Genomic DNA, 17,711 nt, shown 5'->3' with positions numbered 1-17,711 from the left:
CCCAAAGCTGCTTAGTCGCATTGGAATACAGTGTCTAGTACTGCCAAAACTCACTTCTGCCGAAGCCTACACGTTAGCTGCCTCCATGGCCAGAGAAAAAAATGAACTCTGTCTCCCTCTGTTTTCCAAATCTGGTGCAAGTGAATATTATTGGTAGAACCTAAATTATATCTAGACCCTGGTAGCGAAAAAGTTTGGGTAATGTAGTTGTCAGGCTTTCATCCTTTGTTATACAGGGAAGAGTGAAAAGGGAGCAGGAAGAGACTGTTGCCAGTGAAGAATTCCACACAGCTGGCAAAATGGGCTTTATGAAAAATAGATTAAATCATTGGCCTAAATAAGTTTTTTGTCTTATCTTTTGACATATTTTTTCATGTTATTCTTTCCTGTTCATTAGATAAATAAGCAGAGAGTTAACTTTGTAAGGGTGCTTGGTGTTCTTTAATCTTACAGAAATTTTAGTGGAAGATAAAGAATTTTTCTTTAATTTCATGGGTTTTGAACATTTGGAGATTTGTAGTTTAAAATCTTATCTCTTTCTCTGCTATCTTGGGTACATATATTTTTAGTAGGGAGCTTAGATAATGGTAAAAAATGGGAGTCTTAGCTATTACAGAAAAAAGGAATGACAAGGATAAATCTATGTTTGTTAAAGGTTAAATGAAGTTCTTGGTCAGTTAGGGGAAGAAGAGTCATTCTGCTTCTGCTGTTGATACCAAAGCATATAAAGAATTCATCTGGCTTTGTTTTTTAGTATACAAAACCTCTATCTACTCTGCTTAGTCTTCTTTGCTCATTTCAACCTTCTTGTGCAAAGGACCTATAGTCCAAGAAGGTATTCTATAAATTTGACAAATGAACATTATTTTTTAAATTTCTGTCATTTCTAAGCCTTATATTCTTGATTTGATTTGTCCCATTTCATAATTCTACCCTCTTCCTGGACTGTGAGTTATTAGAAAAGATAAAGGGGCAAATTAGTAAAAATATCATTCCAAATGAAGGCAAAATAAAGATATTTTCAGACAGATAAAAACTGAGATAATTTGTCTCCAGAAGATCTGCATTATAAGAAATACTAACATGAGTTTTTCAGACTAAGGGAAATGGTACCAGACAGAACACCAGATTATCAGGAATGGAAAGCACCACAGTGGTTAAATATCTGGATAAAAATAAATGGCTGTTTTTTTTTTTTGTTTGTTTTAGTATCTTTATTTTGTGTATATCAAAGTCTTTAAAAACTATTATCTTAAAAAAAAAAACTTTTTATTTTGTATTGGGGTATGAAAGTGAAGTCACTTAGTCGTGTCCGACTCTTTGCAACCCGTGGACTGTAGCCCACCAAGCTCCTCTGTCCATGGGATTCTCCAGGCAAGAATACCGGAGTGGGTTGTCATTTCCTTCTCCAAGGAAATCGGGTATAGCTGATTAACAATGTGATAGTTTCAGGTGAGCAATGAAGGGGCTCAGCCATACATATGCATGTATCCATTCTCCCTCAAACTCCCCTAGGAGTGGCATCCAGGCTGCCACGTAACACTGAGCAGAGTTCCATGTGCTGTATGCACAGTAGGTCCTTGTTGGTTATCCATTTTAAATATAGCAGTGTGTACATGTCCATCCCAAGCTCCCTAACTATCCCTTTACCCATTTTCTAAGTCTGAGTGTCTTTCTGTTTTGTAAGTTCATTTTTATCATGTCTTTCTAGAAAAAAAGGTTTTGCATATAAGGGATGTCATATGATTTTTCTCTTTCTCTGTCTGATGTAACTTTACTCACTATGACAATCTCTAGGTCCATCCATGTTGCTACAAAATGGCATTATTTCATTCTTTTTAATGGCTAAGTAATATTCCAGTGTATATGTGTACCCCATCTCCTTCATTCATTCCTCTGTTGATGGACATTTAGGTTGCTTCCATGTCTTGGCTATTGTGAATAGTGCTGCAATGAACATTGGGGTGCATGTATCATTTGAGATCATGTTTTTCTCAAGATACATGCCCAAGAGTGGGATTGCAGGGTCATATGGTAGCTCTGTTTTTAGATTTTTAAGGAAACTCCATACGGTTCTTCACACTGGCTGTACCAGTTAAATTCCCACCAACAGTGTAGGAGGGTTTCCGTCTCTCTACACCTTCTCTAGCATTTATTGTTTGTGGATTTTTCGATGATAGCCATTTTGATAATTAACCGTATTGAACATCTTTTCGGGTGCCCCTTGACCGTCTGTATACCTTCATTGGAGAAATGTCTGTTTAGGTCTTCTGCCCATTTTTTAATTGGATTGTTTGTTTTGATGCTGTTAAGCATCGTGAGCTGTTTGTAAATTTTGGAGACTAATCCTTTGTCAGTGACATCATTTGTAAATATTTTCTCCCAATCTTTTTGCTTGTTTATTGTTTCCTTTTCTGTGTAAAAGCTTTTGACTTTAAGTAGATGTCATTTGTTTATTTTGGTTTTTATTTCCATTATTCTGGGGACAGATCCAAAAATATACTGCTGCAATTTGTCAGAGTCTTCTGCCTATGTTTTCCTCTAGTAGTTTTATAGTGTCCAGTCTCACATTTAGGTCTTTAATCCATTTTGAGCTTATTTGCATGTATGGTATTAAAGAATGATCTTATTTCATTTTTTTACATGTAGTGGTCCTATTTTCCCAGCACCAGTTGTTGAAGAGACTGTTTTTTTATACTGCATATTTTTGCCTCCTTTGTCATAAATTGACCATAGGTGCATGGATTCATTTCTCGGTTTTCTGTCCTGTTTCATTGATCAGTATTTCTGTTTTTCTGCCAGTATCATACTCTTTTGATGACAGGCTTTCTAGTGTAGCCTGAAGTCAGGGACACTGATTCTTCCAGCTCCATTTTTTTTTTTTTCCAACATTGCTTTAGCTATTTGGGATCTTAAAAAGACTATTTTAAAAGCAAAACTTACAGCAGCTTGTTGTGGTTTATAGTTTGTTTAGATATAAAATATAAGATAATAAGAACAAAAAGGGAGGGGGATAAAAGGAATTATACTCATAAAGTTTTTATATAGTTCAAGTAATATTTCAAGGTAGACTAGTAGCTTAAAGATCAAAGTATAATCTCTAGAGCAACCACTAAAAATGAGCACAAGGAATAGCTAAAAAGGTGATATCGGTAAAAATGAAATGCCAAAAAATTGTATATTTCAGCCAAAAGAATAAACAAATAAAGAATAATTAGGATAAATAGAAAATATATACCAGGGTAGTAGAAACAAACTCAACTATATTAGTAATTAAAGTTAATGGCCTAAACATATCAATTAAAAGGGAGAAATTAACAAAGTAGATTTTTTAAAAGGGAAGACTCAACTGCATGCTTTTGGCAAGAAATGACATTTTAAACATAAAGACACAGACAGATGCAAATAAAGGGTAAAGTGTGTTTTATGTGCAAACACTAAGCATTAGAATGCTGATGTGGCTATGTTAATCAAACAAGTAAATAGAGAATATTACAGAAGACAATCAAATTTCATATTGAGAGGAGCATTCAATTTTAAATGTATAGGCTCCAAATAACAAAGTTTCAAAAACAGTGCAGAAAAATGACAGAATTAAAGGGAAAAACAAATCTACAACATAATTGGAGATTTTAACATCTTTCTTACTTCAGTTCAGTCGCTCAGTCATGTCTGACTCTTTGCGACGCCATGAATCGCAGCACGCCAGGCCTCCCTGTCCATTACCAACTCCCGGAGTTCACTCAGACTCACGTCCATCAAGTCAGTGATGCCATCCAGCCATCTCATCCTCTGTTGTCCCCTTCTCCTCCTGTCCCCAATCCCTCCCAGCATCAGAGTCTTTACCAACGAGTCAACTCTTCGCATGAGATGGCCAAAGTACTGGAGTTTCAGCTTTAGCATCATTCCTTCCAAAGAAATCCCAGGGCTGATCTCCTTCAGAATGGACTGGTTGGATCTCCTTGCAGTCCAAGGGACTCTCAAGAGTCTTCTCCAACACCACAGTTAAAAAGCATCAATTGTTCGGCGCTCAGCCTTCTTCACAGTCCAACTCTCACATCCATACATGACCACAGGAAAAACCATAGCCTTGACTAGACGGACCTTTATTGGCAAAATAATGTCTCTGCTATCTAGGTTGGTCATAACTTTTCTTCCAAGGAGGAAGCATCTTTTACTTTCATGGCTGCAGTCACCATCTGCAGTGATTTTGGAGCCCCCAAAATTAAAGTCTGTCACTGTTTCCACTGTTTCCCCATCTATTTCCCATGAAGTGATGGGACCAGATGCCATGATCTTCGTTTTTTGAATGTTGAGCTTTAAGCCAACTTTTTCACTCTTCACTTTCACTTTCATCAAGAGGCTTTTTAGTTCCTCTTCACTTTCTACCATAAGGATGGTGTCATCTGCATATCTGAGGTTACTGATATTTCTCCCGGCAATCTTGATTACAGCTTGTGCTTCTTCCAGCATTTCTCATGATGTACTCTGCATAAAAGTTAAATAAGCAGAGTGATAATATATAGCCTTGACGTACTCCTTTTCCTCTTTGGAACCAGTCTATTGTTCCATGTCCAGTTCTAACTGTTGCTTCCTGACCTGCATATAGGTTTCTCAAGAGGCAGGTCAGGTGGTCTGGTATTCCCATCTCATTCAGAATTTTCCACAGTTTATTGTGATCCACACAGTCAAAGGCTTTGGCATAGTCAATAAGGCAGAAATAGATGTTTTTCTGGAACTCTCTTGCTTTTTTGATGATCCAGCGGATGTTGGCAATTTGATCTCTGGTTCCTCTGCCTTTCCTAAAACCAGCTTGAACATCTGGAAGTTCACGGTTTACATATTGCTGAAGCCTAACTTGGAGAATCTTGAGCATTACTTTACTAGCGTGTGAGATGAGTGTAATCGTGCGGCAGTTTGAGCATTCTTTGGCATTGCCTTTCTTTGGGATTGGAATGAAAATTAACCTTTTCCAGTCCTGTGGCCACTGCTGAGTTTTCCAAATTTTCTGGCATATTGAGTGCAGCACTTTCACAGCATCATCTTTCAGGATGTGAAATAGCTCAACTGGAACTCCATCACCTCCACTAGCTTTGTTCGTAGTGATGCTTTCAGAGGCCCACTTGACTTCACATTCCAGTATGTCTGGCTCTAGGTGAGTGTGCACATCATTGTGATTATCTTGGTCGTGAAGATCTTTTTTGTACAGTTCCTCTGTGTATTCTTGCCACCTCTTTTTAATATCTTCTGCTTCTGTTAGGTCCATACCATTTTTGTCCTTTATCGAGCCCATCTTTGCATGAAATGTTCCCTTGGTATCTCTAATTTTCTTGAAGAGATCTCTAGTCTTTCCCATTCTGTTGTTTTCCTCTATTTCTTTGCATTGATCACTGAGGAAGGCTTTCTTATCTCTTCCTGCTATTCTTTGGAACTCTGCATTCAGATGCTTATATCTTTCCTTTTCTCCTCTGCTTTTCACTTCTCTTCTTTTCACAGCTATTTGTGAGGGCTTCTCAGATAGCCATTTTGCTTTTTTGCATTTCTTTTCCATGGGGATGGTCTGATCCCTGTCTCCTGTACAGTGTCACGAACCTCATTCCATCGTTCATCAGGCACTCTATCAATCAGATCTAGGCCCTTAAATCTATTTCTCACTTCCACTGTATAATCATAAGGGATTTGATTTAGGTCATACCTGAATGGTCTAGTGGTTATCCCTGCTTTCTTCAATTTAAGTCTGAATTTGGTAATAAGGAGTTCATGATCTGAGCCACAGTCAGCTCCCGGTCTTGTTTTTGTTGACTGTATAGAGCTTCTCCATCTTTGGCTGCAGAGAATATAATCAATCTGATTTCGATGTTGACCATCTGGTGATATCCATGTGTACAGTCTTCTCTTGTGTTGCTGGAAGAGAGTGTTTGTTATGACCAGTGCATTTTCTTGGCAAAACTCTATTTGTCTTTGCCCTGCTTCATTCCAGATTCCAAGGCCAAATTTGCCTGTTACTCCACGTGTTTCTTGACTTCCTACTTTTGCATTCCAGTCCCCTATCATGAAAAGGACATCTTTTTTGGGTGTTAGTTCTAAAAGGTCTTGTAAGTCTTCATAGAACCGTTCAACTTCAGCTTCTTCATTGTTACTGGTTGGGGCATAGACTTGGAGTACTATGGTATTGAATGGTTTGCTTTGGAAACGAACAGAGATCATTCTGTTGTTTTTGAGATTGCTTCCAAGTACTGCATTTCTATGTAAATGTCTCACTTTTTTTTTTTTTTTCTGATTGTAACCCTGTGCTAAGTCTACAGAGCTAAAAATGTTCAAGTTCATGGCCAAATTTTCACAAGTCCCTTTGTTTATTGGTGTAAATCTTGAATAGGTAAATGGCATGTTCAGTTTCTGTTTCCCTGCTGTCTCTGTAAGTCACTCAGCTTTCTTTAAAGCCTACCCACTCATTTCTGAATCTGTGAAAAGAAATCTGGCTTTTTTCAGACTTCTGTGCTTATTTCATATGTGCCAAAGTAGCAAAATCATTTAAAATTCATCTGCTATTTAATCTGTTTATTTTAAAATTTATATTATCCACTAACTGTAGTTTAATTTTGGATTTGTTTACTACTTGATAAGCATATCAGTAAGTATAATATTTTATTATTTAAGTATCTTTTTCTTTTCTTTTTATGTGTGCTCTTTTTATTTTTGTTTAATACATTTTTGAGGACTTACAATATTTAAGACCTACATTAGTTTTTTATAAAATAAGACCCTTGACTTGTTACAGAGCCAGGAATTGGAAGTCCTCTTTTCATCCTTGCATATTGGTTCCATCCACCACCAAACAAAATTGTTCCCGCTTCTCTTCCTTTAACCCTTTGTATATTCTTGTGTTTTAGCATTATACTGTATTGTCTTCCCAGTTACACTGCAAGCTTCCTGATGGCAGAAGTCAAATTCTGTAGCACCTGTGCATGTAGTAGGCACATTCTATGAAAGTTTGATTGCTGACGGAAGAATGGATGGATACAGTAACAAACAAATGCTAGTAATCTTGTGATTAAAGTTAGCTAAGTCACTGACAAGGTAATAGTAAAGTCAATTCCTAATGTGCTCTTGAACTCTGATAGTCTTATAAAAGTTTTTTGAAGATCAATTTACAAAGCTGCCAGGGTATATAAGAAGATGTAGTGCAAAGCAGTATGTAGCTTCCCTGGTGGCTCAGACGGTAAAGCATCTGTCTGCAATGCGGGAGACCTGGGTTCGATTCCTGGGTTGGGAAGATCCCCTGGAGAAGGAAATGGCAATCCACTCCAGCACTCTTGCCTGGAAAATCCCACGGAAGGAGGAGCCTGATAGGCTACAGTCCATGGGGTCGCAAAGAGTCGGACACGACTGAGCGACTTCAGACTCAGACTCAGTGCAAAGCAGATGCTAAGTGGGAGAGAAGTTTCTACCATAGTCTATATAGACCACTAATGGTTCTAGAAGGCGAAGAGTCATTGGTGAGATCTCTTTAGTGATGGACTAGTCTATAGGTCTATGTAGGCATGAAGATCTTTGTGTTTACTCAAAGTAAACATTAGCATCTAGTTTTGTTCTGGTCCTTTCATACTTTGGGCTTCCTTTTTGGCTCAGCTGGTAAAGAATCTGCCTGCAATGCAGGAGATGTGTCCCTGGGTTGGGAAAATCCCCTGGAGAAGGGAAAGGCTACACACTCCAGTATTCTGGCCTAGAAAATTCCATGGACTGTATAGTCCAGGGGTCAGCAAAGAGTCTGATATGACTTTACTTTCTTTTCATACTTTAGGAAATTTTCATTGGGAAAATAATTATTTGAGACAAACACAAGTTGTTAATGATTTCCCTGGTGGCTCTGACAGTAAGAATATCCCTGCAGTGCAGTGGGTCTGGGTTTGATCCCTGGGTTGGGAAGATCCCCTGGAGAAGGGAATGGCTACACACTCCAGTATTCTTGTATGGAGAATTCCATGGACAGAGGAGCCTGGTGGGCTATAGCCCAAGGGATCGCAAAGAGTCAGTCAAGCCTGAGTGACTAATGCTTAAGTTATATGTTCAGTAATACTTGTATGAGCTGGTTATAAAACCTGTGATACTTGGACTAAGTTTTGTGGCTATATCTTGAATCTTTATGGGAAGTCCCTTAAATGTCTTACTGTCCATAAGACACGTCTTTCAGCCCAGAATATGACCAAATGAGTTCTAATTTCTTTATTACTATTTAGTTATGTAAACTTAATGTCAGCATATTCATGAAAAAAACTTTAAGAATACTTCAATGAAGTTTAGTAAATACAAATATAGATGCTCAATATAGGAAACTTTTCAAATAATTTCATTATATAACATTAAAACATTTTCTTTTCTTTCAGGGTGCTCTGGAACAGGGCTCAAATTCTCAGCTCATGGCTGTCCAATACACAGAAACCACTAGTATCAGGTAAGAAAGTGTGGAGGCTCTTGGTTAAGGAATTCTAAATACCTAGTATTTCAGTAAAGTTGAAATGCACACTTTGCTTCCATCTTAAACTTGTTCCCATCATTATCTTATAGAAATAGATTGTTCAGCTATATGTAGTAACTTATAGATCTCTGTAATCAGAATATTTCATCAATTACTATGTGTATGTTAAAAATATATTTGTTTTTTGACACATTATTATGATGGCATATTATTTCTTCATTAGTTAAAAATGTTTTTAATCTCTTAGTTCAGTCACTAAGTTGTGTCTGACTCTTTGTGAGCCCATGCACTGCAGCACGCCAGGTCTCCCTGTCCATCACCAACTCCTAGAGCTTACTCAAACTCATGTCCATTGAGTCAGTGATGCCATGCAACCATCTCATCCTCCATTTTTTCCCTTCTCCTCTTGCCTTGAATCTTTCCCAGCATCAGGGTCTTTTCAAATGAGTCAGTTCTTCACATCAGGTGGCCAAAGTATTGGAGTTTCAGCTTCAGCATCAGTCCTTCCATTGAATATTCAGGACTGATTTCCTTTAGGATGGACTAGTTGGATCTCCTTGCAGTCCAAGGGACTCTCAAGAGTCTTCGCCAACACCACAGTTCAAAAGCATCAATTCTTCAGTGCTCAGCTCTCTTTATAGTCCAACTCTCACTTCCATACATGACCACTGGAAAAACCATAGCCTTGACTAGATGGACTTTTTTGGCAAAGTAATATCTCTGCTTTTTAATATGATGTCTAGGTTGGTCATTACTTTTCTTCTAAGGAGCAAGCATCTTTGCATTTCATGGCTACAGTCACAATTTGCTGTGATTTTGGAGCCCCCCAAAATAGTCTGTCACTGTTCCCCCATCTATTTCCCATGAAGTGATGGGACCAGATGCCATAATCTTAGTTTCCTGAATGTTGAGCTTTAAGCCAACTTTTTTCACTCTCTTCTTTCACTTTCAGCAAGAGGCTCTTCAGTTCTCCTTTGTTTTCTGCTATAAGGGTGGTGTCATCTGCATATCTGAGGCTATTGATATTTCTCCCAGCAGTCTTGATTCCAGCTTGTGCTTCTTCCAACCCAGCGTTTCTCGTGATGTATTCTGCATATAAGTTAAATAAGCAGGGTGACAATATACAGCCTTGACGTACTCCTTTCCCTATTTGGAACCAGTTTGTTGTTCCATGTCCAGTTCTAACTGTTGCTTCCTGGCCTGCATACAGATTTCTTGAGGCAGGTCAGGTGGTCTGGTACTCCCATCTCTTGAACAATTTTCCAGAGTTTGTGGTGGTCCACAACATCAAAGCCTTTGGCATAGTCAAAGGCAGAAGTAGATGTTTTTCTGGAACTCTCTTGCTTTTTTGATGATCCAATGGATGTTGGCAATTTGATCTCTGGTTCCTCTGCCTTTTCTAAAACCAGCCTGAACATCTGGAAGTTCACAGTTCATGTACCATTGAAGCCTGGCTTGGAAAATTTTGAGCATTACTTTACTAGTGTGTGAGATGAGTGCAATTGTGCGGCAGTTTGAGCATTCATTGGCATTGCCTTTCTTTGGGATTGGAATGAAAATTGACCTTTTCCAGTCCTGTGGCCACTGCCGAGTTTTCCAAATTTGCTGGCATATTGAGTGTAGCACTTTGACAGCATCATCTTTCAGGATTTGAAATAGCTCCACTGGAATTCCATCACTTCCACTAGCTTTGTTCATAGTGATGCTTCCTAAGGCCCACTTAACTTCACATTCCAGGATGTCTGGCTCTAGGTGAGTGATCACATCATCATGATTATCTGGGTCATGAAGATCTTTTTTGTACGGTTCTTCTGTGTATTCTTGCTACCTCTTCTTAATATCTTCTGCTTCTATTAGGTCCATACCATTTCTGTCCTTTATTGAGCCCATCTTTGCATGAAATGTTCCCTTGGTATCTCTAATTGTCTTGAAGAGATCTCTAGACTTTCCCATTCTGTTGTTTTCCTCGATTTCTTTGCACTGGTCACTGAGGAAGGCTTTCTTATCTCTCCTTGCTATTCTTTGGAATTCTGCATTCAAGTGGGTATAGTTTTCCTTTTCTCTTTGCCTTTCGCATCTCTTCTTTTCACAAGTATCTGTAAAACCTCCTCAGACAGCCATTTTGCCTTTTGCATTTCTTTTAATCTCAAAGTTGCTATTTAAAACTGAAAACTACTTGAACCTAAACTGCTATTTAAAAAACAGTTTTAAAAAAATGTTTTAAAGGGAATTATAGTTGACCTTCTTTATTCATGTATTCTGTATTTATGAATCCTCATAGTTGAGAAAATTTATTTGTACCCCCAATCAGTACTCAAGGTACTTTCATGGCCATTTGCATTCCCAGGTGAATTTCAGCAAAACAATACTTTGGCTTCCTGTTTTAGCTCTCATACTATAAACACTTGTCCTTTCCGAGATCTATTTAGTGCCATATTTTTTACATTGTATGATTTTTGCTTGTAAATTCATCATTTAAAATTGCCCCCAAGCATTAGTTCTGAAGTGTGCTGCCTAGTGTTTGTAAGAGCTCGAGAAAGCTGTATTGTGCCATGTAGAGAAAATATGTGTTAGATAAACTTCATTTGTATATGGTTATAGTGCTGTTGACTCTGAGTGCTTTGTTAATGAGTGAACAGTATTTTTTAAAGAAAGTGTCTTTAGATGGAAACATATAAAGCAAGGTTATATGTTGATCAGTTAACAAAAATGCTGTAACTAAGGGCTCACAGGAACCTAACCTATATTTCCCTTAGGAGAATGGTTCAGTGTTTTCTCATTAAGAGTTCTCACTGACTTTACAGAACATAACTACTGTAAATAATAAGAGTTGTGAGAAGGCAATGGCATCCCACTCCAGTACTCTTGCCTGGAAAATCCCATGGACAGAGGAGCCTGGTAGGCTGCAGTCCATGGGGTCGCTAAGAGTCAGACACGACTGAGCAACTTCACTTTCACTTTTCACTTTCATGCATTGGAAAGGAAATGGCAACCCACTCCAGTGTTCTTGCCTGGAGAATCCCAGGGACGGTGGAGTTGGTGGGCTGCCATCTATGGCGTCGCACAGAGTCGGACCTGACTGAAGCGACTTAGCAGTAGCAGGCAAAATATTAGTTAGGAATGGCCTATTGAGTACGTGAAATTATTTCAAAGGAAGTTTTTATGGCATGGCTCATTTATAATTTCTTTTTAGGTCAATCTTTCCTTCCTCTTAAGTTAATAAAAGTTTGAAGACATAGAAGAACCTATAAGAATTAAATATATATGATTTTTGTTTTTGAAGAAAAATAAACTTTTTTTACTCTCTTTAACTTTAGGTATTAGCTTACTGTACTAAACAATAAAAGACTCTGAAAATATTATTAAGAACTATATTAATACCATTTGAGTACATCTTTCGGGATATGATGTGGTTTGAGGTATTACACTTTTAGGTATAATTTTACCAAGGCACTGACATGATACTTCTAATATCTATGGTTAATAATTGTTGAGTGACTCCTATGGAACAGGACCCATAGGAGTAACATGCTTGGTACTAACGTCTCTGACCCCAGGGATAGTCCTGAAAGGTTTATATGATTACCCTCATTTTACTGATGAGGAAAATGAAGTTGCTCAGGGATGGATTTCCCCAAGAATGCCCAGTTGAGGGGTGGAACAGGAATTCAGAGACAGGTATATTTGTTTCCAAATCCTAAGCTCTTTTTCACCTTTTGTGCAGCCTCATAGGCAAGTGTGCTTTCACAGATTTGACAGAATGGTGAAAAAGAACTTTTCCTCAGACTTAATTTTTGTTACCAAAATTTTAAAATCATGCAAACTGATGCAAAAGTCTATTTTCTGGTTCTTCTGTTGTTTTTACATGCTTTGCAATGCACTTGACTGTCTGGTACATTTTAGAGCCTTGATTCAGAAATGAGAGTTTAGCTTTAGTGAACTGGATCTTAGCTTTTCAAAATGTTATTATAAAAATTACTGCCAAAATGTTACTAATATTTTGGTTGAGAGAGATTCTTATGATTCAGATGTCACCTTAGATTAGGAATCATTTTTGAGAGGATAGAAATTCATCAGTTTAAGAGCACTTTGCCATTTTCTTACTTCAGCAGGAACTCAGGGAGTGAGCTACAGGTGTATTATGCTTCACCCAGAAGTTACCAAGACTTCTTTGAAGCTATCCGCAGAAGGGGAGACACATTTTATGTTGTGTCATTTCGAAGGGTAAGTTCATTTTGAAAGAATAAAAGAAATATTTTTGAATACTTGCTGTACACAAGGCATTGGGCTGAATACTATGGAAGATAAAAATATATGAGATAGGAAGCAATAGAGAATAAATTGTATGAATGGAACACTCTAAGTGCTATAATAGAAGCTTGACTTTGAGCTATTCAAGTTATGAAGAGGAACATGGAGTTGATACCAGACAATATTTAGAAAATGTAAGCTGGTTATTGATTTTTATTCTTTGTTGTCCCTATAGCCATATTGTTTGTTTATAACTAAAGTAGAAGTAAAAACAAAAATTTCTTTTTAGGCTTTATGGTGGTTTTCCCATTTGGTTATTGGAAAGTAACTTCCTAAATTTTAGCTTAATATGAGTTATGAGCTGATTAATACATTACTTGTGGAATGTTTGGATCTATGTGACTGAGACTTTCTATTCTTTTCCATCTCCTTCATCAAGCATTTACTCTTACTAGTGAAGAATATATAAGATAATTAGTCATTTATGCAAAATAAAATGTTTATATGACCAGTTCTGAATGTTACAAATGTTAGACTAAATGGGGTAAAATGCAAAGCTTATTTTCATGCCATCTACTTTTCCTCTAAAATGAAAATACATTTTTCATAGAATTGCCATTTGAATATCTCTCTTAAAGTGCTATATGTTAAACCAGTAACACATGAATAAGTTAGAATTCCTTGGTAATTTGTATCCTAGGTTTTTCTTTCTCCTTTTTTAAAGAGTGTAGAGAGGCATGATAGAAATAAGCATATGCTGACAGTAAACGATTCATTCTCTGATTATTGTCACAACTCACTATCACTGAAGTTTTCAGTTAATTCTTTTCCTGAAGTATAAATATCTAGCGGCTCAGAATTTTGGACTTGAAGATTAGGGCAGTCAAACATTTCATGTACGTGTAGTCGTTAATCCAATGTGTTAGGAGATTTGGGATACTATAGTGAAGGTATCTCATGACTTCTGCCTTTTCTCAAAAATTCCCTGTGCTCAGTCTATCCTCTCAGATGTAATCAGTGTGTTTCTATACTGTACCAGCCTCAAAGTTCATTTTCAGCAGAAAGAGGGCTGCTGAAAACAGGGTTTCAGCAAGGCTCCAGCTCTTTTGGCTGATGAGAACTTAGAGTTGCTTTGGGCTGACACAGTCATGTTGGGGGGAAATGTAAATGGGATCCAGCACTATGAAGAAGAGACTTGATGGGTGTGAAAGCAGACGTGTTGATGTATGTATATAATGAATATAACCACAAAAGAAACACTGAAATAGCTGAATACTTTTCCTTAGGTTTGGGATAATTTCTGTATTATTTGATGAAAACAGTACAGTATACATTAAAAGTAGCAATTGTCAAGCCACAGATTGACATCATGACTAGTAACATTTTTCTAGGGAGGAGAACAAGTATTTGTTATGGAGAAAATTATTGTAGCCTTAAAAGGACTGTGTTTTTACAAAGGAAGATGAATGCTCTTCTTTTTTTTTTAATGAATATGTTACATTTCTTACATTTGTAAAAGCTAATTCTCATTAGTTTGCTGTGAAAAGTGCTGCTAGAAAATTACTTGTCACCCTCCCTCCAGTCTTCTGATGTTCTGGAAGGAACTGCCTCATGTTTAAGAAAACTGTTGGACTCTCACATTCTGTTTGAGTTTTTCATTTCCTAATTACTGATTTATCATATCTTAGTGTTTTATATCAAGGAAAAGTGAGGATAAGCATGAACTTAACTAGATAACAGTTGTTAGAAGTCCTTAGAGAGAGATGGCATCCTTTTTTACTTTTTCTTGCTTTATTTTGTTTCAACAGTAGGGATAAGGAAGTTAATTTTATCATGATGACTATGTCATTGGACAGGAATTTGATTCTTAAGTCCTGGGTTGTTCTTTTTGTTCTTGCTAAAATGAAAATGAGAGACATAATGATCTCATGCTTACATGCTTAGTTTTCTTTTCCATTTTTTTCAGTATAAAATATGCTAACAATTTTATCAAAAAGTTAAGTGGCATCGTTTCTTGTGCAGAAAGATGTAGAAATCTCAATAAAAATAAATAAGGGGAAAAAAATAAACATGTAGAAGTCTCACTCAGGCTCTTAATTTCATTGACAGAAATTACTGTAATTGATACTGTGTGACTGCATTAGAAATTAAGTGTAGGAATTTTGATGCCTTCAGGTTTTGCTTAGTATAAGTGAAAATTAATGGAGCCAATAAGCAAACCATATTATTTTATAACTGGACATGTGTTTAACAAATATTTTAATATATAAAAAAATAGATGTAACTATTGACTGTTTAGTATACCACTATTTAATAAACCAACTTTTACATTTCATAGCTTAGAACATACACTAGTCCTCATGGAAAATTAGAATAGTGGCTTGTTGTCATTCCTGATTCAACAGCAGCTCCAGTAACTCCATTTTAGTCTTTTTCTCACATATCTATATATATATATATAATTACATGGAATTTCTGCAGTAATCTGGCTCATGATCCATGGTCCATTTATTTGTGACCAAAGAAATAGGGTGGATTTCTTTAAATGTACCAGCAACTTTATGCAGAAGGAATAGCTTGGACTACTAGTCTGAGAAAAAGATTGTGATGAACCATTAGAGCTTCATAAACTGTTAATTTTATCACGTAACACCTGCTTTTTTAAAAACAGTCCTTTCTTTATTGGTCCCTAGTTTTTGGTCTCAAAGGCTTGTCTTCTCATATGTATCACAAGCCTCTGACAGACAGGAAGTGTCATATGCGTTTTTATTACTACAGCTGACACAGCACAATGCCAGTCACTCAGTGTTTATTGAACAAAGCAATTTTATGTATGGTTCACTAAGGGAAAGTTCATTGTTTTTCATAATCATTTAAGGTGTATATTTACATCTGTTTTGCTTAGGGAAATTTAAATCTATTTTGCTGCTCTAAGAAGTAACATGGGCAGTGCCAAATTCCAGCAGAAAGTTCAGTCAGAGATGACCAATCTTTGCTTTATTTATGGTTGTACTAGCCAGAGTTGTATCAGCTTTGTGCTTATCTCTGAATCTAAGCTTTAGAGCTAAGAAAAAAGTCACCTTGGTGAAATTATTGGAGTGGATTGTTGTTAGACCTCGTTGCCTTTTTTTTTTTTTTTTTTTTTTTGTGGAGAAGGGTTGGTGTCTAGTATCTCTGCAGATTCAAGTAGCATGAACCAGTAACTTGTAGCTTTGGACAAAGAATAAGAAAAACTCTAATAGTGCAGAAAGGTTGACTGGTGATGTCAATGATTCAAAATGTTTGCCAAAGGTTTATTCCCACAGAAGGCCATAAAGGAAAGTTTCACAGAATGACAATGACATTTTCTAAGTTAATGCCTAAAGTAATACCTAATACATGCTTAGAAGAGTGGCATATTTTCTTAATGTATATTATTTGTTTCTTGGAAATTTTTGTTTAGTATATAACTTTATATAAAATCTTCAGAGGCAAGAGGAATTTCTTCAGTAATCAAAGGAAATTAGTGTATAAAGTCTACTTGAAAAGGATACAGCTCCTTTTGTTTTGGGACTTCACAACTACATATGGATCTTGAAGTTTGGCCATTTACTTATCTCTGCTTTCATGATCTGTTAGCCAGATTCCTTCTCTGGCTGAAAAAAGAAGTGACTAAATGAATTTTGATAAATACTTGCTATTTTAAAAATATATCTTTCAAATAATTAATCTCAAAAATATACAAGCAATTCCTGCAGCTCAATTCCAGGAAAATAAACGACCCAATGAAAAATGGGCCAAAGAACTAAACAGACATTTCTCCAAAGAAGACATACAGATGGCTAACAAACACATGAAAAGATGCTCAGCATCACTCATTATCAGAGAAATGCAAACCAAAACCACAATGAGGTACCATCTCACGCCCGTCAGAATGGCTGCTATCAAAAAGTCTACAAACAATAAATGCTGGAGAGGGTGCGGGGAAAAGGGAACACTCTTACAATGTTGGTGGGAATGGAAACCAGTATAGCCACTATGGAGAACAGTATGGAGATTATTTAAAAAACTGGAAATAGAACTGCCTTATGACCCAGCAATCCCACTGCTGGGCATACACACCGAGGAAACCAGAATAGAAAGAGACACGTGTACCCCAATGTTCATCACAGCACTGTTTATAATAGCCAGGACATGGAAGCAACCTAGATGTCCATCAGCAGATGAATGGATAAGAAAGCTGTGGTACATATACACAATGGAGTATTACTCAGCCATTAAAAAGAATGCATTTGAATCAGTTCTAATGAGGTGGATGAAACTGGAGCCTATGATACAGAGTGAAGTAAGCCAGAAAGAAAAACACCAATACAGTATACTAACACATATATATGGAATTTAGAAAGATGGTAACGATGACCCTATATGCGAGACAACAAAAGAGACACAGATGTAAAGAACAGGCTTTTGGACTTTGTGGGAGAAGGTGAGGGTGGCATGATTTGAGAGAATAACATTGAAACATGTATATTACCATATTTGAAATAGATTACCAGTCCAGGTTCGATGCATGAGACAGTGTGCTCAAGGCTGGTGCACTGGGATGACCCTGAGAGTCGGGGGAGGGACGGAGGTGGGAGGGAGGGTCAGGATGGGGAACACATATACACCCATGACTGACTCATGTCAATGTATGGCAAAAACCACCGCAGTATTGTAAAGTAATTAGCCTCCAATTAAAATAAATTATTAAAAAATGTCTTCTCTTAGAAGAGAGAGACTTAAAAAAAAATCCTTCTTTTAGAAGGCTTTTTTCCAAATAAATTGTTAGCTTACTTTAAGATATACTGTTATTCAGGTCTTAAGCACATTATAAAAAATATAACAGTTGTCTGAGGATTCACTTAACCTGAGTTTAGTTAATGATTATATCAAGAGCATTATATGTCCATTTTATTTTTCATTCATACACAAATACGGATACCTTTAATGTATACAGCCATTA

The 17,711-nt window shown here is 36.9% G+C and overlaps 1 protein-coding gene across 3 annotated transcripts in view; it reads left to right on the top strand.

Annotated features, from left to right (window-relative positions):
- The window catches only part of ATF6 (activating transcription factor 6), a 242,139-nt gene that overhangs the window by 102,815 nt on the left and 121,613 nt on the right, over positions 1-17,711 (top strand). For all 3 annotated transcript variants that reach the window (XM_068963738.1, XM_068963737.1, XM_068963739.1), the window contains 2 exons: positions 8,385-8,452; positions 12,586-12,700. In XM_068963738.1, the coding sequence (XP_068819839.1) occupies positions 8,385-8,452; positions 12,586-12,700 (183 nt within the window). The remainder of the gene's footprint in view (positions 1-8,384; positions 8,453-12,585; positions 12,701-17,711) is intronic.

Source organism: Capricornis sumatraensis, chromosome 2 (assembly GCF_032405125.1).
Source record: "Capricornis sumatraensis isolate serow.1 chromosome 2, serow.2, whole genome shotgun sequence".
Taxonomy (NCBI): Eukaryota; Metazoa; Chordata; class Mammalia; order Artiodactyla; family Bovidae; genus Capricornis; species Capricornis sumatraensis.
The sequence above is the reverse complement of the archived record's forward strand: the minus strand, read 5'-3'. Positions and strand labels throughout refer to the sequence as shown.